At 35.8% G+C, this 26,660-nt stretch overlaps 1 protein-coding gene across 4 annotated transcripts in view; it reads left to right on the forward strand.

The window, feature by feature from the left end:
• The window catches only part of KLF12 (KLF transcription factor 12), a 416,573-nt gene that overhangs the window by 99,674 nt on the left and 290,239 nt on the right, over positions 1–26,660 (forward strand). For all 4 annotated transcript variants that reach the window (XM_037528938.2, XM_054701633.1, XM_054701631.1 and 1 more), the window contains one exon: positions 24,994–25,057. In XM_037528938.2, coding sequence (XP_037384835.1) covers positions 25,025–25,057 — 33 coding nt within the window. In that variant the 5' untranslated portion in view covers positions 24,994–25,024. The remainder of the gene's footprint in view (positions 1–24,993; positions 25,058–26,660) is intronic.

Below are 26,660 nucleotides of genomic sequence, written 5' to 3' on the forward strand. Positions count from 1 at the left end.
TATTGCTTCCTCCGCAATTCTATCTACAGTGACATTGTATTATGTGGCAGCTGAAAAGTGCCTTTCTCCCATCCTTGCTATCCACCCGTTACTATGTGGATTTGACAGTTGAGTTGTGCCTGTAGTATTGCTGACTGAGTGATAAGTTCTTTAATTATTCTGATGCTGCTTAATGGCTTAATTCTAGTCTTCTGTTCTTGCATTTCTTTTATACTGACAATATGTTTAATATATTTAGAACACATAAAAACATCAGATTTAATGCACCTCTGTTTTACATGGAATACCTGCCACTGTATTGACTTGTCATTTTGTGCTAGTTTCCTTATCAAGACCTCCTGGCTCTGCTAGCCTCCCAGAGACCACAGCTCTGTTCTTTTTTGTTTGTTTGTTTCTAAACTTTACCACTGATTTGGCTGCTGCTGTTCATTTGAAGCCTGTGGTCTAGATAGTGCTACCATGAAGGAGACCTCATTAGTGGTGCAATTCTTTGAAGTTGGTTTCTGGGTTGTGCAGGTGATAGCTAATCCTTGAAAGTAATAATAGTCATAGCTCTCTGTAATTCTTATATGTTGACTAAACAATCTTGGATTATTGCTTAATCCAAGAGATAGGTGGTACTTCTGTTTTATTAGTAGTGCTCTGTCACTTAGCATTGTAATGTGGATCTAACCAGTGGCATATTGGTAAACAGCTTTCTGAATAAAAGGCTTATTTCCTTGATTAAAAAAAACACACATTGGCTGTGATGGATTTTAAGCTAAAAAAAAAAGTCAGGTCACAGATCATGTAGACGTGCATGCAGTCATCGCTCATGTGGCTGTACTAACCAGCATCACCACCTTCTCTGGAACTTCCACCAGCACTTCCTTCTTTCTCCCTCACTTTCCTGCTCTCCCTTCTTTCCTCAGGCAGTCATCTTACTGCTTCTCCTACATCACTATATCAAGACATTATGTTCTATTTGTAGCCTTTTCTCTTAAGTTTCTTAGAGACATGGAATTATCATCAAAGCCAACTGCTGGGACCTTCACTGCTTTAAAGTGAAGTAGAATTGCTAGAATAGGATTTATTAAGTTGTCTTTTATTATTGATAAGAAAAGTGTGGGGATGCCATCAAGTCAAATGCTTGGTCATTCTAGATATGAGTAGCAATTTTATGAACTTATTAGTAACAAATCAGACTGATTTTGCTCATGACACTAACTGTTCTTTTTCAGTTTAATTCAAAATGCTTTGTTTTTTCTGCACCTTCTTTTTCTGTGCATAGCCATACCTGAAACCAGTTTTTCTCCAGATGGGGTTTGCTTTACACAGCTGTGTAGTAGCAGACTTGGAAGGAGGCTGGATCTTGATGGTAATGAAAATTCACGAGACGTGTCAGTCATCTCTCTTCACAATTGTGAAGGAAGTGGCAGGTGTTAAAATCCTTTCCCATTACATATTTTGATAGAGACGTCTAAATACTTGTCTAATATCCTTCTTTATTTCTACCTGATTATAAATCTCAGAAAGCATGTGTCTTGGAGTTTTCATTTATTCTATTTCTGGCTATAACACTGACTTCCTTAAAAATTGGAGGCATTCTAAATTGCTACATTTTGTCAAGTGTTCTTCCCATGCTAAGACTTTGAACATGATATATTCAGCATCCCTAAAGGCTGTTGCCATCTTTGTAGGATCTGCCCAGTAGTGATTAGGTACCATCTTCTGTTTTCAGTAGAATAGTGATAGACTGAATGGGAGTAGAAAGTGCTTGAATCCATCACTGTCATGGTGAACTGCTTGCTTTTCAGTGTTACTTTGACTCTATGGAAGATGTTTTAGTGCATAATGCTGTGCAATTAGAAAATATTACACAAAGTTTATGAAATTGTTTCTTGAACTATATATGTATATATATATGCATAAAAGATATTTAATGATTATAAATAGGAAGCTAGTAAAATATCTTTTACAACCAAAGTCTGTGTAAGAATGACCTCATTTTGGGCCTCCCTAGTGGCGCAGGAGTTAAAGTCTCAGCACTATCAAGCTTTCCCCAGCCACTGCTACATGAGTTTGATCCCAGGCCAGGAAACTAACTCACATAGTGCGGCAGACCTCTCCTGTCTCACCAGCTGCTCCCCTACCAGTGTATTTCAGTAGATCTGCCTATTCTGCTCCCCGCTCTGCCACTCTGTCTCTGGTGAATCCTCTTACCGCCCCCCCTCCCCCACATCTGGCCTACACTCCAGTTCTTGTATGCATAAATAAATAAAAATAAATCTTTTTTTAAAAAAATGACCTCATTTTGAAGGCAGGTTATATATTTGCCTCACACAGTATCAAACTTCTTTATGACACAGCCACAAGCCATGGGATTTCCCACTCAACGGAATGTCATTTTATGTTTGATCCCCAAAGCGTTTGGAATGGTTGAGATTTTATGACTGCCTGACTCTTACATTTAACGTGCAGGGCATGACACTGAATGGTGAGAGCAGATGGGTGCTGCGGCCAGAGACAGTTTATGTTACCATTACAGAAGAAGCAGAAAGAAAAGACCAGAGAGTTCCAGTGTGCTTTGCAGTCTGGAAATTTATTGTGCTTTTGCTGAGGAAATAGTTAAAGGAATAAATTTTTATCTTATTAAAGTGTTATCTTCTTAAAATTGGAAGCATTTTCCATAAGAAAAAAAATTTTCCCAGAAAAGAAGAAATTTTCTTACTCTAATTACAGCAAGAGAAGCAAGTTATATTGATGTTTCCTACTTTTATTTAACCATATAGATCTTTGATTGCAAGGGACTTGTAAGTTTAAAAAACCTATTATGAGTAAGCTTCTAGACAGAGAAATCTAATTTTCAACATGAACAACATAAATGGAAACTGCATTCTCTCTATGATAGTGCTATAATAATTGTACTGATTTATGATGAATATATTTATTATCCAAAGAGAGTTACAATCAAAAGGAATTAAATTCAGTTACTCTAGGGCCAGAAATATCCCTGCAGTTTCAGGTTTTCACATGGAGAAGTAATAGTATGGAAATAGAAATCTATACATTTATTATAATTTTTATTAGATGGATAAAGCATGCCTGGCATTGTTTATATCAGTAGTAAATAAATGCATGATAGGACTTTTCAAAGTAATAGGTTTTGCTGATTCATCTATGAAAAAAACAGGAAGCTGGCTAAATATTTGAATGTTAATGGTGTTAAACATAACTTCTAATGAAACAGAAATGAAACATCTAGTAAAAACTATATTTGGGAATGTTCTGAACAGCAATTTCAAAAGTGAATTTACTTGTTGAAATTCTGTGTATGGATTTATTTTACACACCTTTTTAATTGTAGTGAGTCTCCTTATTAGGGTGTTTCTGTATCTTAAGTCACTTTTACAGCAGAGAATTAACCATGTAATATTATACATAAGAAAAATGGGTAGTCAGGGAAAACCTGAAGAATTTCTAGTGAGCCAGGGTTTGAAAATGAAGAATTCATTGTGGAAACATAACAAATTTTAAATTGGTAAAATACCACTGTAGTTTCCTTTATTGAGGATGTTGATTTTATACTTTTTTAAGTAGAAAGTAACAGTTGTAAGAGTTGTAAGGATTTTCAAAGGTTTTCTCCTGGCCTCCGTTGTTCCAACCCTACTTTCTCACATTCTCCTGTGACAGTGTTCTGGAAGGTAGCATGGAGTTGGCAGGCACCATGGAATAATCCTGCTCACCCTCCCAGTCTGTAGCAGAGTCACCACTGACCCTTGGGGCAGCTCTGGAACTAGCTGCTCTGATGCTTTCTTACCTAGTTTTCCTTCCTCCCCTGAGGGCGCACAGTCCTTGATGTGGAAGAGCCTCTGCTTTTCTAGTCTTTCACTGCTGCTTGACCAGTTACTTCCAATGCAGACCATTTGTTTGAGATATTTGTTTAAATATAAAAATACATACATCTATGTGTGTATTATTTTTATCTCTTGACAGTTGGCAACTTATCTCAGGAAAACCTTTTTCCTCCTTTTCTTTTCATTTGTAATAAGATAATGACCCCATTTCTACCACCTTATCATTTTTATGGCAATTGTTAAATCTGTGTAAATATAGTCTATATTTTAAAATAGAATTCCTCAGTAAAGATAAAAGTTAGAAAAAAGATCAACATGAGATCTCAAATAGAATCAAGCAACTAGTCAGGTTCAGAGGGTTTTCTGACTCTGGAGTTGTGTGAATCATCTGTGATAATTTTTTTTTTAGGTCGAGGGCATTGATTTATTACTTTATTTTGATTTTACCTTTTCACCAAAGTGTGATTCACATGGTGAGTGATTCACATGGTGAAAAGTACACTCCTTGAGGATAAATACATGGGTGAGCTTTCACAAAAGGAGCAGGTGTACTCAGACCAAGTCACAAAACATGACCAGCAGCTACTCAGAAGGCTCAACAACTGTCTTACCTTGGTCACCGTGGATGACTATCTGTTCATGCCACTGCATGAATACAGGATGTGCTTTTTTGAGTCTGGTTTCTTTTGCTTTATGTTATGTTTTTGAGATTCACCCATTGTGTTCATTTTTGTTTTTTATTGCTGTGTAATATTCCAGTATAGAAGTAAACTTCCATAGACTTACATATCCATTATACTGCTGATGGGCATTTTGATTGTTTACAGTTTTCAACTATTAGAAATATGCAGCAAATCCTTGAGTAATGTGATTTTTGTTATGACATTGATGAGGAAAAAGAAATCTTGACCAACATTGAACAAAACATTATTCAAGGATCTGCTTTTGTTATATGTTGTTTCCTTAAAGTCTGAGTTTTCAAGAACCTATTGATGTTAAATCAGGACTTACTGGGCTGCTATGAATATGTCTTTCGGTGCACAAATTTCTGCACGGCATATTCATAGAAGTGGAATTTCTGAATCTTATGGAATGTAGTTTCATTTAGTAGCTAGTGCCATTTTCCTAAGTTATTGCACTGATACAGATGTTAATCCAACTCGGATATTAATTAATATTACATTATTCTTTTTTCTTTTCCATATTTTCTTTTTTTGGCAATACATATGGCTGTATATGGGTGTCTCATGATGGATATAATTTACATTTTCTTAATGATTAATGTTGTTGACTGTCTTTCAGATATTAATAGGCATTTGGCCACCTTTTGGGAGAAGCTTATCCCAGCAATTTTGTCCATTAATAGAAAACAAAACCCTAGCTTACCTGTCTTTTCCATTTTGCTCATTTTCAAAATTGAAATAAATCCTAAATCTAGTATGACATTTGATGGGGAAGACAACAATCATGGCAAAGTTATTCAGATAGGAATATATATTTGCTCTCACTTTAGCATAGGTTTATTGACTATCTCTTATGTTCTATACCTTTATAAAATGGTAAAAAGATCATGTCTGCTTTGAAGATTTTGCAATATGGTGAGGAATTAAGGCAAATAAAAAAACATAAAGAAGACATGGTATCTTGATAATTAGCAACACGAACCTAGCTCAATAAAAAAGCATCAATAGATGTGTAAAATGGGCTCTGAGTTTAAGAAGAAACTTCTAAGAAAAGGAAAGAAGCCAAAATTTTGACAAAGTATCAACAGTAACCAGATAAAATTAGGATGGGGAATAGTGTTTAAAGTAGAGGAAGCAAAATATGTTTGAGACATCATGAGGAAAGGTTATTTTTGCATGTAAGTGGGGATGCTATTTAAAAAAAAACCATGAAAGTATTCATTAACCTATTTAATTATTATCTACTGAGCTCTTCTTATATGCCAAACACAGTGTGAGCCACAGGAAACATACATGCATACAGTTTATTAATACTAATGATAATAACTACTATGTACTAAGTGCCATGCTGGCACAGTGCTAGGCACTTTACTTACATTATTTCTTTTAATTTCCATAGTCATCTATAACATTGGCACTGTGGTTATTTCTCTTCTATGTTTTAGAACACTGGGTCCTAGAAAGATTAACTTTAGTAAGCCTTAGAATGCCTCTGTGACACACTCTCCTAATATAATTCTGTAGGGACTTCAGAAATTGAACAAATGACATATAGATTGTAATTGCTTTGAGGGTTGCACTAACATTAAGTTAGATATGGGTCTGTAGATCATAATAGTAGGAGTTGTAAGATATGGTTTAGTAGATTCTAAGAAAATTGAATATTTTCTAGCATTATTTAAATATTATAGGTCTATACATAATAGTGCATATAATATATATACTATGCTAGTACTACTTACAGATTACATGTAAAACACTTGTGTCCAGTTATGACAACTTAAAGGCAATCCATTATAGTAAAGAGCACAGACTGGAATGAAAATTTGGGGGCTGCATTCCTGGCTCTATCGTTCATTATTTAATTAACCATGACAAATTCTTAAATCTCTCTGCTTCATTTGCAAAAACATTGTCTTAAATTCCCATTTTATTCATTAAAAAATTTGGTGGTCTTGCATGGAAAAATATTCAAATTTGCCTTTGATTTTTTTTCCTGAAAGTTTCAGTGTGCTGAACACTAACAAAAAAATCATTTGCCAGCTGAGTCCTTGTAAAAGTACATTACTTTAGGTCTGCAGAAAATTTTTGGATTGAATGGAAGGTACTGAAAATAGAAGGTTATAATTGAAATGTCAGCAAATATAACTTTAACAATTCCAGTCAGTGCTACTGGAATATTAAATATACCTGTTAAGTACATTTTTTTCTTTTTCAGTATATAAATTTTAATATGCATCCCATATCTCTCCAGCCATGTTTCCTATATCAATAGTCCCCTGTGGCAACTTTATCTTTTAATACAAACTATTCTTGTTCAATATTTGAGTAGTGATAATGGGTTTTATTCTATAAATAACAGCCTTAGTATCCTAAACTACAGCCAGCATAACTTTACCATTTGCAAAAACTACAGTGCTTTATATTCCAAAGAGTGGGTTTAATGTTTTATTCATTAGCAGTAAATAAACGCAGAATGCACAAAGAGAAATGTTTACTAGTATAGAATGTGCAACTCTATTGCTGTATTAGCAGGGTGCCCTCTAGTCAATAGGTTGACGGACCTGAACTGCTAAAATGGAGTGATCCAGGAGCCTTCTAGAAGATTTGACAGGGCAAATTATGTTTGAATTAGCAACTTAAGTGGTCCAGAGCTGACAAAAATACCAAACTAGGAAGACTCCTTGGAAATCTTACTTCTTTCAGAGCCAGTTTAAGGGATGCTTGTCCCCTTGAGAGTCGCTGAGTTGCTTCTAATACTTCTCTTCAGAAAATGAAAATAATTCCAGGCGTTTGGATGAAGCTCGTTTGCTATAAATAGTCAATTTATTTTGACTATCTAGTTTTTCTTTAAATCATGTATTTTTTTAATCTCTATTCATAATATCCTCAATTTCTTCTTCAGTATACATTCTCAAAAAATCTATAAGTAGCATTGATACATCTCTAAAAATCATTGTGTTCTATTATGGGAATTTGCCTTCTTCCTGGCATGACTCTGCAGAAGGGCCCAGATGAATCTGGGGTCCCAAGAGATTATAATCTCCTTGTCCTTGCTATTTTGAACATGAAGGTCAGAGTAATACAACATATATCATGAACTGAGATATGCAATAAACCTATGCTAAAGTAAGAGCAAATACGTATTCCTAGCTGGGTGGTGGTTTTGTTTTGTTTATTGCCAGTACATGAGTAGAGCCAATATTTTAAAAATTAGGAGATTTTATAAACAAGTACAGATTCTTGATTTCATTTAAGTGTAACTGCAAGTCAGCCATTGACAGAAGTTGAACAGCCGTCCCCCTCTGCAGAGAGAACATTCATGCTTTCTGTACTTCCAATCTTACTGTGGCTGCCTGCACTCCTCTGTTTTAACCTCTAGGCTCCTGCTAGCATTTAGATTTGTGACTCCTTAGTAAATTAGCTTAGAACTTCCCATTGGGTTTGCTATGGGTTGAATGCGGTAAATTGAGAGACTAATTTCTGCAATATTGAGGATGATGGGGAAAAGGTTGGGAAGTACTTGATATGTGACCTGGCACCCTTGAGCATGTCTCATGGTTGTTGGCTCAGGGAATCCTTTCTCCTGTTGGCATCTGTTTATCTTTATAGCAAGCTGTGGAGACTTGTTAACCCTTAATAACAGCCATCTGCAATTGCTTTTTACCAGGTAGACTCTTCTTCTGAGGTCTCAGGTTTTAATTGGTCAGTGACCAATGTCTGTTGCATGTAGCCTGACTTAAGTTGCCTGAAGGGATGGTCTAGACTGGCAACTCATTCAATCATAAGATACTTCTGACTGGAGCCAGCAGGGGGGGTGCAGGGTGAGGATATTTGGCAGAAATCCTATGATTGAAAACATTGGCTTTACATGTAAATCCATGAAATAAAAACTGAGGGTTGATAAGAATTATACCGTTGTTTTGAGGTACTTCTGTTTGTATATAAAAAGCTGGAAAATTCTTTACATGTATAATGATTTCTCTTACCATTTTTATGTATTATGAGCATTATAAATGCTTTTTATCACATTTGTTTTCTCAGAAGAATGCCTAAGAAGAAACAAACAAGGAGCAATGGTAAAATACAAAAAGAATGAAAATGTAACTGTCAGTAGGTTTGACATTCGGAAATTTAGGAGGATTGCTTCGCTCGGGTTTCCAGATAGTGCTGAAACATAATGTACTTGGTCTTGTTCAGTTTAATGATGTATATATTGTTCAATGCATTTCCCATCATCAGTGGAGTGGATATGTGATGCAGAATAGATTCCTTTTTATTTTATCAATTTAAACACAGCTATGCTTCAGAATATAACAACAAATATATCTAGTCTTTTGGGCATCCTTAAGGTTTAATAGGCTCCAAGGATTATGGAAAGACCTTGACAGTTGAGTTCTGGCAAGGCTATGTGTGAATGACTGTGCTTTGGAAAATACACATAAGACTTTAGAGATCACTTTGCAGAGTTTTCAAGGAATTAAAGATTGATAATCTGGGGAGATAATAATCAGGTACCAACAAATATCAAATAACGTTCTGCACAATAATAGCTCTCCAAGGGACAGAAGATTGTGCTCAGTTAACAATACATGTTGTGATACATTTACTTCCATATACATTAAATGCTAGATTAAACAAGAAAACTTTTCTTTTGGGAACTTAGTGGACAAAATAGACATGTCATTAAGGTCTATATAAAATAGACCTAGAGACTAGGCAGATTCTCGGTGTGTTGCACAGAGCTTTGAAATGTTAATGTTAACCAGTGCTGTCCAATAGAAATACAATGCTAACTCCTTAAGTAATACTAGAGTTCCTAACTACCACATCAGAAAGCAAAAACAAAGAGTTGAAATGATTTTAATAATATTTTATTTAGAAGTCTCCCTAGTAGTATAAGGGATTAAGTTTCAGCACTATGAAGCTATCATCAGCCACTGCAGCATGAATTCGGTCCCTGAGAGGGAGCAAACACACATGGCAAAGCAGCCCTCTCCTGTTTCTCCCACTGCTCCCCTCAGCAGTGTATTTCAATCAGTCTACCTGTTGTTCCCCACTCTGTCTCTGGTGCACCCCCACCCCTGCTGCATCTTTGGCCTGTATCCCAGCTCTTGTATGCATAATTAAAATAAATCTTTAAAAAATAAAAATAATATTTTGTCTGACCTATGCTATTAAAAATATTACCATTTCAACATGTAGTCAATATAAAATGATTAATGAAATAGTTTATTGTTTTGATGAAAGGTCTTCAAAACCTGATGTTTGTTTCATATGTGCCTAGCAATTTGGATCTGTGGACACCTGACTGCTGGCTGCTGGAGTACCCCAGTGCTACTTGACCTTTAGTGCTTTGGTACTGTGAGCTTTTATACTGCTCCCATCATACTTAGATGGCAAAAAGCCTTTATTACACAGAAATCTGTACTTTCTGAAGTGGAGAGTCCTTATTTACTTTTAACTAGACTAGGGTTGTATAATAGGAAAGAAGAGAAAGCAGGATAAGTGCTTGTGGATTTAGTGAATTAATGATTAAATTTCATAGTAAAATAGATCAAGGGGTGAATTTTCTAATAATGGAAGGAATAAGACTGATGTTAAAGAGGCAATAAAAGGAGAAGTTATTGAAAATCATGGTCTCACTAATTCTAGAATAGATATAATATTAAATAATTAAGTTTTTAGAAATAGAAATAATGACCAACTAAAATTCTGGATGATGACTTTTCAGAATGATCATTAACTTCTGTAGGTTCTAGTTTATTTGGATCATATTAAGATGAAAAATTACTATCCTGCTTTCTGTTGTCTTTCTCTACAAAAGGAGAGTATGATATAGTTGTGGATATTTTCTGGAAATATGGTTGTTTTTAGTAGCTATTTGTCTTTTAAAAAATTAATGTAATGGGCCTCCCCGGTGGCGCAGCGGTTGAGCGCTGGGTTTCATGCAAAGCTGCCTGCAGCCTCTGTAGCGCCGGTTTGATCCCAGGCCACCTGGCGAGTGTCCCACATGGCGCTCAGACCTCTCCTGCTGCCTGCTGCTCCCCTCAGCAGTGTACCTTGTGACTCTGCCTGCTCTGCTCCCCGCTCTGGCTCTGGTGAATTCTTTCACCCTCCCGCGCTTCTGACTGTACCCAGTGCTTGTATGTATGTATAAATAAATAAATAAATAAATCTTAAAAAAAATTAATGTAACTTAAGATGCCAGGATACTCAGAGAGGTTCGTGTGATTTTTTTTTTTTTTTTTTTCCTGATCTCCTTTTGGGCTCCAGCACCATTCTAGGGACTAGTAGTATTGATTAATGTCCTGTTCTTTAAAAACAAAATAGTACTTGCCGAGAAAAAAAATGATAATTATTTATTTTTACCAAGTGTCTTCTACAAAATTGCGTTTCTTGGGTTTTCTGGACACAGCAAACACACTGCAAGGTAGCATTATTTTAGCCACTTTGTGGATGTTGAAAAATTGAATTTTAGAGTGATAGTAACTAGGTCACAGCCTTATTACTTGGAAATAGAAAAGTTGAGATTTGAATTCAGGGCCCTAGAATGCTAAGTCTCATTTAGCATCAAGAGGTGAATAAAGTAATTTAAGGAAGCAATTGCCTGTGATTCAACAGTCAATCTGAAATTATTGATTTTGGTCTTAAGAATGTGTTTACTTTACAGTAACTACCAAAGCTTCTGGGACATCTGGGGTTTGTGTGGTGTATGTGTTGCATACTGTCTCTGAAAAAACCTACATTAAGAACAGAATGCCCCTGGGCCTCCCCGGTGGCGCAGCTGGTTGAGCGCCATGCTGTGACGCTGTCTGCAGACTCTGTAGTGAGGTTTCGATCCTGGCTGATGGCAAGAATCCCACATGGTGCGGCAGACCTTCCACTGTTGTGCCTGCTACTCCCCTCAGCAGTGTATTTCTGTTGTCTGCCTGTTCTGCTCCCTGCTCTGTCTCTGGTGAATCCTCTCACCTTCCTGCACCTCTGGCTTGTACCCCAGGTCTTGTATAAAAATAAATAAATCTAAAAAAAAAAAAAAAAAGAACAGAATGCCCTGGCAAACAGGATGCAGTTGCACTTTGTTTAATTATACCCCCGTGGTCCCACAGACCTTACATGGAGAAATGCTGCCCGAATGGTAGCAAGACTCAGGCTGTCCATGGCTTCTCCTCAGAAATGAGAATGAGAACACCAGTCCATCCAGAGGCTCCTGGGATCACAGAGTAAGTGCTACTGTGACGATGTGTGCCACTTCAGTGCTGAAATCTTGTCCCACCTAGAACCATAAATTTGTTTTGACATACCACTTCCATCAGACTCACACTCAGAAGATTCCAGTGCTAGGTATGCTGACAGAAGGAAAAGAATGTGGACTTTGAGGTCATACAAAGGTGTGTTCAAATCCCAGCTGTGTCATTGGATAGCCATCAGACTATTTCCTTGCTTGTGAAGTGGAGGTTAATGTCGCTTCTTCACAGTGAGGATTACCTAAGATAATGTGTAAAGTAGCTGCCATACTGCCTGGCATATACCTGATTTATGGATTATGTTTTTTACTGCTGAGATATTATTGTAAATAGTATACTCTTAAATTATACCAGAAAAAGTGACAAATACTTTTCTGAGCATTGCTAGTGACTGTGGTAAAACTGTAGGGAAAGAAATTATTTACAGTCACAGATAGACTCTGTTACAATGCTTTTCTTTATTGAACTGTGCTTAGAAAAAGAAATCTTCCCAGCTTACCTTCAGAAGTCTCCAAGGCCACCTCCAGAGGGTCATTTGGCTACTAGTGTGATTACAGGTTCAGCTTTGGAAACAGTGAAAATGATAAAGGAATCCACTCCTCAATCTTCTTTTTTTCTACTAAGAATTTTTCCTCACAAAAGATATGTGATGGACTAAGTAACAATAGGTGTATTAGTTATCCATTATATTCCTGCCCAAAGCCCTTTGGAGCCATCAGGAAAGAGAAGTTTATTAAATTTCATGATTAATCAGAATTTGAATTCAAACTCTTTTAGCCAATATTAATTTATTCCAGTCTAGAATACCTTAAGTAGACTTGGGGAATTTTTAAAATATGAATTTACCTGGAGGAGTAAGTAATGCAGCTCCTAAAGGAAAGAGGACCTTTAGCTTCTGGAGGGCCATGATTGTGAACAGACTGTTTTGACTAGTCAAAATACAGGCTAATCTGAATGTCTTTCAGAGACTGATTGGAAAAAAATTATAAATTCTTACCACCAGGAGAAATATTTAAACCTTAGCCTTTAATGTTCATGATATGTATTAGAAAGAGACTAGAGATTGATAGTTTAACAGTAATTATTAAATGAGGGCCCAAGGACCTGAGGTGGTGGAGGAATATTACAGATATTAATCTAAAGAGGGTTGGAAGGCAAAGACAATAGGATTTTTGTTATATGTTTATTAGAAGAAGATCTTAAAATTAAATAAAAGTTAAACATTCCAGGGAGTGGATGCTGATGGTTTCACACAGACCTAAATGGATAAGAAAAGGATTTATTTGATAAAAGTGAAATAATGACTTTAAATGTAGATGCTGAGAACTAAGGCAGTCTCCCCACTGGACAGACAACCATTTGTGTGGGGCCACTGTTTAATTACCATTTCCAGTGTCTTATTACAATGACAGAAAATGTAGGAAGATAGTAAGTGTTTGTTAGATTATTCAGTGATATCTATGTGGAAAGAAGTAGAATGAGACTAAGGTGGGAAATTAGGCTTGCAGGTGTTCATTTTGGGAATAACCTGTGAAGACAATAACTGAGGCTCTGTTAGTTGTACCTCCTAAGAGATCATACAAAGAGAAAAAGCAGGGCCTCCCCAGTGATGCAGCAGTGGAGTGCCTCACTGTGAAGCTGTCTGCAGCCTCTTCAGCACCGGTTCGATTCCCCGCCAGCCAGGGAGAAACCCAATTGGCGCAGCAGACCTCTCCTGCCTCGCCCGCTGCTCCCCTCAGCAGTGTCTTCCGTCTATCTGCCTGTTCTGCTCCCCGCTCTGTCTCTCGTGAATTCTCTCACCCTCCAGTGCTTCTGACCTGTACCCCAGTTCTTGTATAAATAAAAATAAATAAAAAATAAAGCTTAAAAAAAAAAAGAGAGAAAGCACATCTTAAAATTAAGGAGAATTTTGAAAGATGCCCATTCTTTGGGAAGAAGAATCTTCAAAACTAGATCAGAGAAAAGAATCAGAGAAGGCATCGAGATGAGGGCAGAGAATTATCCAGATGCCTGTTGTCTAGAATGCTAAATACATATCTGTCATCAGAGACCATTTAAAAGAGGGTAATAAAAGTATAGTTAATGCATTGTGATCATGAAGAAGGGCAAAAATTGTTACGTAGTCTACATGTAGAAGTAGAGCTAGCAGGAAGTTAGCATTGAGGGAGATTATTCAATATTTTTTAAGGTAGGGAAGCATGGTCTGAGAACCCAGAAATGGTGAGAGAAGGGTAAAAAAAAAACAACTCTGAACCAGAACCAAAAACCAAATAACAAAAAATAAATAAATAAAAACACCTTTAAAAAGGAGCTAGATTAGACCTGCATTCTCTAAAGACTTTTATGAGTGCAGATTTTGAAGCATACTGAAGTATAATGCTTATGTGTGAAAATAAAAGAAATATCATTAGGCAGGTTAGCAGCCAACAGTCTTCAAGATGAAGAAATGAATATGTTGTAGACAAAGATTGACACCCAGAAAGATCTCCAAATTGTGTAGAGCTTGCTATTTTGTGACTCTGTGTTGCTGCTGGTTGAATGCCTTTTTTTCAAACTAAAGTTCAAGGACAGTTTCATGTATATTTCATAACTCTAGTTTGATTAGTAGCAAGTTGTCCTCTACTTGGTTCAAGTGAACTGAAATGCAGTTATTTTTATCCTCCACAACAGGGCTTTTTGAAGATATGAACTGTGTGTCAAACTACAAAGTTGATCTCTACTATTTCCAGATTTAGCATGTTAACTGAAAATAAAAATCTCACTGATGGACAAAAAGTGAGGGTTTGAACCTGGGGAGCAGTCCAACACATAATACTCTGAACTGTTCCAGCACACAGTTTGACTTTTGTTTATGTAGATAGGAACAGAGAATCATTGACATTAAAAATGTAATTCTTGGAGGAGGGAAATTCTAGTTTTAAGTTGCCCCCCATACAGATACGCTGATGCTATCTGCTCACAGAGCAAAGCAGTAAAGGTTCGAATCTCATAGTTTTTAAAGAGTGCTTTATAGACATGCAAAAACTGGGTACCCATTGTTAGATCTTCTTTATTAGGGCTCCTTTGTCAGTAGGGTGGGTTGAAAGACTGGGTTTTTCTTTCAGACAGCAGAATCCTGTTAGGCTACTCGTGGAGTCCATTCTGACTTAAGTCTACATGGATGGCTTCACTTCCTTCCATGCTAGACCTGGGGGTGGGGGTAGGGTGGGAACAGGAGGGTGATGCCTGGAAAATTTTATAATGTATTTACAACCAATCTTTTCTAGCATACACAGCAGTTTCTCAAATAGTAGCATACTGCCACCAGCCATTTTTAATCTAAAAACTATGTATGAGATCTTTTTCATATTTAACTTTCAGCAATAAGGAGGGTTGTTTATTATATAAATAATAGAAATGAGTACCTTGATTAGGGATTTTTTAGTTCCTTTAATTTATTACATATTTCTTTATATTTTAATGCCATTTTAAAAGTTAACTATTTGAAAGCAGATTATTTCTGCTTGATGCTATTATTTGCTTCATTTATTGAGATTGTTTATTATTATGTTCTTTGACCAGAGTACCTATAGTGTTATTAAGGAAAGTCACTTGATATAGGTTAGAGTGTGTGGACTTTTATGCAGTTATTTTCATTAAGAAATGTGGCCATTCATAGTTCAGTGGAATAACTATGCCTCCCAATAAATAATAGTACATTTTCATAAATTTATTAAGTAGTATATGTAAAAGCACCTAGTCAGTGTTAAACAGTAAATAGTAGTTATTGTGACTACAACTATATTGCTTATTTGTATTAGTCTCACTTTTGTTGTCTGAGCTTTTTAAAATCAGGTACTGAGGCATCTGATTTTTAATGTTCTTAGTTCCTGTCATATAGGTGATTCATGGATGAATTAATAACAATGTATGTACTGTGAAATAAATACCGTCCTTATAAATCAGTGGACTTCCATCACCTGCTCTCAATTGCTTGCATTATATTTGAGTTCACCTCTAATTTTAGTATTTTTCAGTTTGTAAAGAGATCTTTTTTCAGCCTTTTTAAAAATAGGAATCAACCTATTGTTGTTGTTCTCACCAGATACTTTGATTTTCAGGTATCATTTAGTTATGAGAGAGGCATATGGTTATGTGAGCCATTTGGCAGTTTAATAATTTGCTCATCATTGAGAAATACTAGAAATTGATTACGTATTTTATTTGTTATGATGCTGGTTCACTGTTGTGGGCCAAATTATGAACTACATAGGGCAAAAATTGTGATGTCTGAATGTACTAACAGTCAAAAATCTTCTTTAGTGAGGCACTGAGCAGCCCATGAGGTATTCATGAAATGTATTAAATAAAGCCTCATTTTGGTAACACATTGTCAAAAATGTTAGTAGCACAAATCTATTCAGTTCTTTGACTCATCTTTCAAATCATATTGTAAAATCTGCCTAGGCTAACTTTTTCTTGGATTCAGATGTATAAAGAGATTGAACAAAAAAGTATCCTAAAAATACTGTAAGTCTGATATTTTCTAATTATCGTAAAATAATTTGAGAATGCAAATTTCATTTAAATGTCAGCTGTAATTATGTGTGTGCCATTTGTTTTTCTGCTCAGGTTTTACAGTTTGATGGAATGTTTTCCCCACAATTTAATAAATATTTGTTTTATTTCACATGAATTAATTCAAAACTGGGTAAGAGCAACATATTTTAATCGACTATTCTTGTGATGGACTAGAAAATAAATTTACTCCTTAAGCAAACTGTTTACTATTCATTTGAATAGGATTTATCTTTCTTAACATTGGCAAGCTAGACCTTAGAAGGCAACAATTAATAGGAAAGCTTAACATGTGTACTGCATAATAATTAGGGCAACTTCTTTTTCTTTACCATGTCATAGATATTTAGTGTGGAAAATTTGTAATTATCCCATTATATAAAGATGTAATATATGCACATCTACATATAAATTACACATATTTAGTGGTGTTCATACAGTACCCACTGACATGAAGTAGTAGAGAAGTCTTAGACTATATAAATGAGGCATTTCTAATTGGCACCAAATATGTGTTTATTATGACTTTCAGTTTTTAAAAGTTTTCTTTTTTATGTATAAATCACATAGCCACATTATACTTAACATAAATTATTGAGAACTGATACCGGAGATTCATACATAGTCTGGCAATCTATTATTTCCTTTCTCCTACCAACCTCTTAAAAACTCTCAAAATTTTAACATCTTTAGCATGATGGTTTAAAACACATCTTGATATACAGAAGATGAAGAGAAGGATGTCATTAGAGAATTAGGGAATGTTCTTCAGATGGGAACATAAACTTGTGTGTGACCCAAGTTATTTTTGGCAGAATATGGTAATACATGTAGTAGTTTGATGTGCCAGTACAAATTGCATGTGCCCACACTAGTGTTACTATCTAAATCACATAAATTAGACAGATGAAGATAAAATTTAACCTTCTTGTCTATCCTAGGCAGTACTAATCAGATTTTTGACTGTGCCATCCTGATATCATGGCATTTGCACTTGAATATGAGCATAACATAAACTGCTCCTCAGGCCATTATATTGAGCACAATATATGTAAAAGAAATGCTTAATTCATTGCTGTGGTTACATTCCTTCAAAGGTTTATTTGTTCTGTCTGCATGGACATAAAATGATGGGGTGTAATGGAAGCTGGAAACAGATTAAAAGAGTAATTTCCATGTTAGTGTGCTTTTGATTTATTTACTTCCTCTGAAAATGGGCTGTTTATTTAGTAAACTCTGTTCTTGAATAATTGCTCAAACTTCAGGGCATACCTTACTCCACGTGGGATCTTAATTCTTAAAGTTTGTCTTTTCTATATTAATGTCTGTTTTAATAGTGAAGAGTTTCCTGCGTGGAAGCTTAATTTCAAGGAGACATAAAGCTGGAAATAGGAGGGAGCAACTTGATCAATGGAGAGTTTTCAGTTGGTATATATGTAGTAGAATTCCGAGGGGATTATTACTGAATGTGCCTTCTTAATGCTCTGAATTCCCTTTCTCCCTATTTCCATTAGATACTGAATTCCTGTAATGGATCAATTATACACACTATTCGGTGAGAACCTCGAGTAGAGATTGCATCCTCTGTTTATTCTCAAGGCCTGTAAGAAAAAGCAGGCAATTATGATTGAAAATGATATCAAGGAAGGAAGTGTAATTTAGGCTAAGGAGGTCATTCGTTATTCCTAGTTTTCAGTAAGGACTGAGTGGAAAGAAGAGGTTGGGAATTTGAGTATAAATGTAAGGAGTAGGGGTGGGCCTGACATTTGTTGAATACTTAGCATGTGCCAGACAGTTTGGTATGTGCATTGTATACATTCTCCTTTTCAAAATTCCTAACCCAAGGGTGGGGGAGAAGTTTTATCATACCAGTTTAATAAATGAGGAAAAGGGGGAATATAGAAGTTATAGGACTTGCCCCAAATCCTATTACCCCAAGGAAGTAAAGCTGCTGTGTCTTCTGTCTTATGTTAGACTGGTGCTTTTCCATGACAGCACACAGTCTTTCTCACATGGAGTGGAGTGTGTCATTCATTCATGTGAGATGCTGAAATTCTGGGTATAGAAGAAAAGTTCTTAACATTTCTATCTGTGACCTGAATTGCCTTGATGAGTCATAGGAAGGAGGTGGAACTTTATGTCTTGGTTTCTGTACCAAGAGAGAGAGGTCATGCTAGAAAGTAAAGTCTAATTCTAAATATGACCATAAATTGTCAGCAGTGAGGTTTTTCCTTTTCTTTAATTCATCAGATGTTTACTATGATGATCTTGTGTTAATAAATTTAATGGAAGTTGGATTACTTGTTTTGAAAATAGTTATTTCGCTCTGGACTCCACGCTAATTGAAGTGATATTTATAAGTTTGAAAATTCAGAAGTGGCTACATAGAAGGATGTTTACTTTTTTATTCTTTAATCATTAAAAATATATATACATATGTTTATATGTAGACTTTACTTAGAATATAGAACATGTAGACCCCAAGTGCAAAATAAAGAACTATCTTTTTGTATTTATTGTGAGGTACAGCTCTAAAATCATATAGTTACATAGATGTGACATGCTGACTACCTGTGGTCTCTATTAAGAAAATGTCTGAACTGTGGTTTGCTGCTTTATGGAGAATGATGTGTGTGCCTTGGAAAGCTTGTGTCTTTTCTCAGTACTGAGGCATCTCAGCTGTACAAGTTCAGAAGAGATGCGGTAGGTGTCACCTGTCACCTAGCAACAAGCTTACTGCTTTGTATCTTCAGTGTCTCTTTTCATTTTAAGTCAAAATAACTATGAAAACGTAGCACTTAGATTTGCATTTATCTCCAGAAATATTTAGATTAACCTTCAAATATTTTTAGTCCCAAGATAGCTCACTGTGACAGATACAACAGAAATAACTTTAAATGAAAAAAGGCAACTTATATGTCAGAAACCTTGATGTGAAATAAGGCCAACACGGCTCTGTTGTACAATATCTCAGACTTAAATGTACAAAGCCTGCCTGTGGAGTTCCCTAATTGCCTTTAAAAGTTATGGTAACTGAATTGAATATGTATATAAACCTTTATTACTTGACTCCACCCCCCCCCACCGGCCCCAGTATTTGAAAACACAAGCTCACAGCTAATGAAGCAATGATTTGTTAAACTGAATCTAAAAGACAGAATTCCAAATGGGAGTGCTGCATCAGCACCAGAATTCAATTTACTTGAAACAGAGCAACTAAATTACCTTTGGGCAGAGAGTGGAATACCCTGACTACTCACATGTCTGTAAACACCTCTAAAATGCGTTTCTCTGTCTCTATTTAAAGATACATAAAGGGATTCTCAGAGGAACTAGCAACAAGTGTACTTAAGGGTCCCGGAGTATTTAGAAGGTATTAAACACTAACCTTTAAAGATTGAGAACATAATAGATCATTTAAGATGTGATGAAGAGCCAGTAACCTGTACTGCAGAGTAATATAATGCCTGTGCTCTGAGGTAATTATTCCAAAGTAACTTCTTGTTCATTAAGGTGGCTTACAGACACTTTTCTTCTGGCCAAGGTCATTTCTATTGTCCAGGATACTGTCTTTGAATTCTAAAAGAAGCTGACTGACCATGTGTTAAGGAAGCAAGAGTTAGACAGTGAAGAATTTTGGAAATCATTCCGCTGGTGAGGCAAGTATAACTAGAATTTTCTCCAGACTCTCAACTAGAACATTCGTGTATACCCATGGCTTAAGGAAAAAATATTTTGGTTTAAAAATAAATCTAAGATATTTTATGCCTTTTTTTATTTCTCAAGTTTATTTTTACACTGAAATAAGTTAACCAGCCTTTTGTGTTTCTTCACCTGACAACTGAAAATCATTTTGAAAACTAGCAAAGTAAGGGTTAAAGTCCTGCATGCATTTTTTGTTTTGTTGCTTTGGGTTCCTTTCTTTTTTTTTTTTCATTTTTTCAATTTTTGAATGGCCTTTCATACATCTGTGTTCTGGGAAGCTTTACTGGATAAAATCACAGAATTATTTAGCAGAGCTTAGTGATGTTTTAATTAGGAAAATTTTCCGATATTACCTGTTATTGAAAGTGTGCCCTTTCTTTTTATTTTATATCATGGTTAGATTTTGATGGAGATTTAAGGAACAACCCAGGCATCTTCACATGATTAAAGGAATTAGAGCGATTCATCTATTCTGTCTTGTGATCTCAATTTAGGGAAATCTATTTGTCCTCCTGCTGAAATGGCCGTTGATTAAGAGGGGTTATTCCTAAGTGTATGACTGCAGACATTACTATATGGACATTACTTCACTTGGGTAGGTGAGATATTATCCCTGCGTCTGTAGAGAAGGACATTGGACCTCAAAAATTTGCTTGCATACCTAATAACAACGACAAGACTAGGGTAGTCTCAAATCTAAACTGTGTCTTTATCTGCTGTCATTTGTGCTACTTAAAATATAAAGCTGCAGCATTAAGAGTTAAGGAGCAAAAGACCATCTTGAGTGCCCTCTGAGGAGTTTAAATCGAATGAAAAACAATAGGTAGCATTGTGCCAGGTTTGCCCAGGTTTAAAAAATGTATATATTTAAATTGTAAGTGTGACAAAAGATAAACCACATGAGTTTTGCCTTAAGGTTTGGGACTAAAATCTGTAAGGACACTGCCATTGTCTAATTTGTTAAGGTAGGAGCTTGACCTCTGATCTTTATTGTCACATGGTCCTTAAAATAGTTCATGAGCTCAAGTCACAGAACTGCTTTTGAGAAAAATGATGTAATTAGGATACTTAAAATTGATATGTACTAAAATATTATAAAATATGTGATAGTGTGTTATATATCATTCACATAATTTAATGTTTGTTTTAGACTCAGATGGAAGAATCCTAAACATACAGATCATATAATTATGACCTAATTAAGTAAGAAATACGCTCATAATTGATATAAAGGAGAGTTATCTTTATTTGATATTTGTTCCCTTTTTCATTTGTAGGTTCCCTCATTCAACAAATATTTATCGTTATCCCTAAATTGGCTAAGTTCCTCTGGTTTGTATTGTGAAATAAAGATGGGACTGGCACTATATTAACAAGTCCTTTCTCTCCTGGTACAAATATAAATTGTTATAGTCTATTTAATAAATGTTTTGCTGGTATATTTTGAGAGCCTGGGAAAATTTTATTACTTTGATCAGTAATTTAACTTATCTAACTGTATTTAGAGAAAATAATTAAAGGTGCAGTCTAGAACATTGAAGCACACTGGTGTTGGATGAAGGTGCCTGGTTGAGGGGTGAGTGGTGGTGGAAATCTCCTGGGCTTGAATGCCCAGGCCCTGCCTCCTGATGGGTCTATATTCACCCTGAGAGTACAGCTGTTCTAGCTGTATGAGTCATCAATCCAAGCTAGCAGAGGCCCTGGTGTATACGCAATTTATATAGAAGGATGTATAAATGTTGTCTGTAATAGTAAAGAATCATAAATTGTTAGATTAAAAATTAGGGAGTAATAATACTGTATCCCTACAGTAGAGTAGTGTAGATTTTGTATTAAGAGTAAATGAGTTGAATGTCATGTGAAAATGCTCATGGTATACTGAATTGTGAGCTAAAATATAAAACTAGAATGTAAGTTTGAAACCAGGTTTTTAAACATTTTTATTGAAATATATTGCATTATAACATGTACGTTTCAGATGTGCATCATAAATCAACATCTTTATAAACTGCATTAAGTTCAACAGTAAAGGTCCAAGTCTGTCCTTCACCATAACAGTTGATCCCTTTTAACTGATTTACACACGGCATCCTACCTTCCCTTCTGGGAATCTTTAATTAGTTTTGTCACCTGAAAGGAGTTTTGAAGGACCCAGTACATTCTGCTGAGAGTTGGAACTGGTTGCTATATATATATATTTTGAAGACTAGAAAGGTCAAGAGGTGTTTGATGAGAACACAATGTTTTAGATGACTTTAATTTTTTTTTTATTTTTTACCTCACTGTTCATTTTTAAACATTTGCTCTCCCCGCCCCCCCCCAGGTGTAGTCCCCATAGAGTTTCCTTCCCCAATGCACCTGTGCACCATCACCATAGTCCCCTGTGCTCCTCCCTCCCTCCCTCTGATCCCTCTCCCTCCTCCTCCCCTGCAGGATGTCTCTGGTTTATAATTGTCTGTTTTTGTTTTTTGTGTTTTGTACTGTTACTATTTTTTTTTACACTGATGTCTTATTTGATTTCCCTATATTCCTGCTATAAGTGAATCCATCTGATATTTTTCTTTTTCCTTCTGACTTATTTCACTTGTGGGATATCATATTATAGTATTATAATTTAAAAAAGAATTATATTCTGATTTCAAGAGAATATTTCAGTTTACCACTATACTGTTAAAATGTTGCATTTATATTGTTTTTTAATTCGCATTTGTGGTAATACTAAACGCTTTAATGTACATAGGAGATGTGCTTTGAGGCATACGATTATGTATGTATATATATGTATGTATCAATCATCTATCTAAGAGAGGTAAAAGGGAGAGAGAGGTTGAAATGCAGTACCAGAATAAAATTAAAGTCAAAGGTCAGTTCCTCTTGTAGGCCAAGCCTGTGGAATATGTGAATTCTGCTACATGTTCTTTGAAGGCCTTGGCATGAGTTCATTCTTTTCTGTTCAAGTGTATGGAGACACATGCAAAGCAAATCTGGCCCAGTGCTGTGTTGTGTAGACGTTGGCACAGAATGGGGGCTGCTAACCAGCTCCAAGGCGTGTCCCCTCTTGAGCATGATTCCAAACCCTAAAAAGTAAACTGTGCCTAATAAGTTGACTTAACTGAATGCCAAAGAAAACTTGCCTCATGAAATGGAAATTCTGAAGCAAGTTACATAATTCTGAGCGAGAATGAACAGGAAGGCTTTCAAGATATATCCAAATGGGGTGAATGGTCTGTTTTAATCAGAATCTCCAGTTGAGCAATATTTAGTTTTATTGGTGAGATTCAAATAAATGGTCCAAGACACTTGGGAATGCTTAGAAACTATGTCAACTTTTAATTTAATTTTTAATAAATGGCATATATAATCATAATTTTTTAATGAATTTGAGTGTTTTTATTTATTTTTTAAAGATTTGTTTGTTTGTTTATTTGTTTATACAAGCACAAGAGTGAGAGAATTCACCAGAGCCAGAGTGGGAACAGAACAGGCAGATTGATGAAATACACTGCTGAGGGGAGCAGCGGGCAGCAGGAGAGGTCTGTGCACCATGTGGGACCCTCGCCGGCCAGCCTGGGATCGTACCGGCGCTGCAGAGGCTGCAGGCAGCTTTGCAGCCCAGTGCTCAACGGCTGCGCCACCAAGGGAGGCCCCATAATTTATTTTTAATTGAGCTAACATTGGTTTACAACACTGTATGTGAGTCAGGGTATGGATTCACACCTCTTTAGATGTGTGTGCCATGCACCAGAGTCCTCCACCATAGTCCACTGGTGGTATGTCTGCCCTTTGCACCAACCCCCAATAGACAACCTCTAAACATGCATATTTAAAAGTTACTTTTAATTGCCCAACATGGAACCATCAAGAAGTACTCATATCAATTATCCTATGCATTTGAATAAGTTATTTACAGAAAAAGTTTTCTTCTCTCCCGGAGAATAATTTACTTTAAAAATCTCTTACTTGGGGCCTCCCCTGGTGGCGCAGGCAGATGAGTGCAGTGCTGTGAAGCTGTCCGCAGCCTCTGCAGCTCCAGTTCTATTCCTAGCCAGCCCGGGAGATACCCACATGGCATGGCAGACCTCTCCTGCCTCTCCTGGTGCTCACCTCAGCAGTGTATTTCGTCAGTCTGTCTGTTCTGTTATCCACTCTGTCTCTGGTGAATCCTCTCACCCTCCCGCTCATCTGGCCTGTACACCAGTTTTTGTATGCATGAATAAATAAATCTCTAGGAAAAAAAATCTCTTAACTTGGTAAAAATAATAAAGCACTTCAGGTGGAGTATTTATGGCTTTTCTTTCATATATTAAATTTACTTTTATTTATTCCCCCCCAGTTTGAAATCTTTGATGAAATTTATTTAATATAATTTTTGTTACGGTACCATTGGTTTATAACACTGTATATTATTCAGAAATATAGACCACCATCTCATCAGATGTGTATTACCACATCACACCTGCTACTGAGGCACCCAAAATTCCATCATTGTCCATTAGCCCCCTCTTCACTTTTTTCACTACCCTCCTCCTCCTGCCCTGCAGCCTCAGTTTTGCAGTCAGATTTCTAAGATTTGTTTTTGGTTTGGTGTATTAAGTTTGCATTTCAATCCATTTCTGCCATTTTCACCCCAAGCTTTTCATTCTTTTGAATCTCTCATACCTTCCTTTCCTCCCTATCTTTGTTCATATCTTCATCATCTTGTGTCCATTATCTGTCCTAGTGGCATTTATTATTAAACAGTGTCCTGTTTCTGCATTTATCCACTTTGCTATTTACATGACTGCTAAAAAGCAAGCAATAAACAAGCAATTAAGGAAAAAACAGCCAGTTGCAATTTTTTCATGTCACACCACTGATCAATATCTCCAAGAATTGCAGAATTAAAATTGTTTTCCCCAATAAAAGTGTGTTATCAACATGTAGAACTTTTTCTCATTATTGGTTTTTATTGTGCTTTTCTTGCAGGATCAATGTGACTCTAGAAACAAATGGATGAATGAATATCCATATGAAGAGGAAAACAATAGAGGTTGGTTAGTCAATGCATATAATTGTGTTGAGAATATTACTATTTTGAACATTATTTGGGGAAGCTGTTTCATTTGAGTACTTCCTTGAGTGAAGAAGAGAGAAGATGAGACAGAGGTCAATTCTTAGACACCCACATCTCTCTGTAAAGCATAGCTTTTATTGTTAATCCAAATATGAAGACATTTATGGGAAGGGAGGCAATGTGTTGTTTTTTTTTTTAAATAGGTTTAGCTGTCATTAATTTCTAGAATCTAAGTTGCTGTTTTAAGATTCTGTTAATGCATGTTAAAAATGAAATAACCACTTGGTACAACTGGTTCCTGGGACACAGAGGGGAAAAGAAGCCAGATTCTGTTCAATATTTATCAATTCCTCAAATTACAGTCCTAGGTTCAGCACTGTGTATTGTGTGATTGCTGTGAGAGGCTGGCCTCTTTGCACTCACAATCTGAATTTCCTCCGAAGAGTAGGAGTGTTATGAACCATTTTTAACTTGGTTGTCTTTTCAGGCAATTAAAAAAAAATCCAGTATGGATTAGAGGGAAAAACAATTCTGTGAATTTTAGCAGTTATCAAATACTGGATATCACTTTATGTATGGTAGTTTTTTTGAACATCTTTTGTGCTACATCCTGGTTAGAATATAAAAATCAGAGATAATACTAAGAAAATTAGAATATGCTAAATCTCCATTTCATAAGGTTTTTACACTGAGTAGACCAAGCACACAGATGTATGCCTCTTAACTCTTTCTGTAGCTGTACAGCAATACAATTTCTTAATTTCCTCCCCCCATTAACCAGCTACTTTCAAATAAATATACCCAATGTTGTGTCTTCTTTTACCACCTCACTTTCACAGTTATTTACAATTAATTTCTCAGGTTATATCTTTCATTTAAATTTGTCTAAATCCATCCTTATTGCTAAATTTGTTCCTTTCTAGTATTTTTATCTGGGAAGATTTCATACCTTTAGAGAGAATTTTGAATCAGAAATAATCCCAAGGAGACTTCTGGGTATATCATTGTTTTCTTATGACTTTGACTGTATTAATATGAGTTGCATTTACTTTGTGAGAATTAATGTACTGTGTGTTTTTTTCTATGTGGATCAGTGGTGTGCTGGTAAACTGGGCTGGTGGGTTGGGTAGAAAGGCCTGATCTGTAATATTTGTCAACATCTATGGTATAAATACTCCCACCACGGCTGGTTTCAGTGGTTAACTTGAAAGAAACATGTCAGTTGCAGAGTTTAGTATGATCATGCTAAGTTTATTCTGACACAGAATACAAATATTATTTTTTTTAAAGTTTTTCTTTAATAGCTGCAGTATGAGTTATAATAGCAAATATAAAACTAAGCCAAGTTTAAGATAGGTCTCCACAATGCAAACTACAAATTTTAACATTTCTCTGACTTTAAATATTTTTGTTGCTATCTGTAGAGGTTATAAATCCTCTCCCTGAACATCATTGTAGAGTCTGTATTTCAAGCACATTCACATTTTCTAGTTGTCAAAAGGTATGAATTATATGATTGGATGGTAATTTCTCAGGAATCAATGCCTTCCATGTTCTCCACAGAGATACAAGCCTACTA

The sequence above is a fragment of the Talpa occidentalis genome, unplaced genomic scaffold, assembly GCF_014898055.3.
Source record: "Talpa occidentalis isolate TD23 unplaced genomic scaffold, MPIMG_talOcc4v2.1 talOcc4.5, whole genome shotgun sequence".
Taxonomy (NCBI): domain Eukaryota; kingdom Metazoa; phylum Chordata; class Mammalia; order Eulipotyphla; family Talpidae; genus Talpa; species Talpa occidentalis.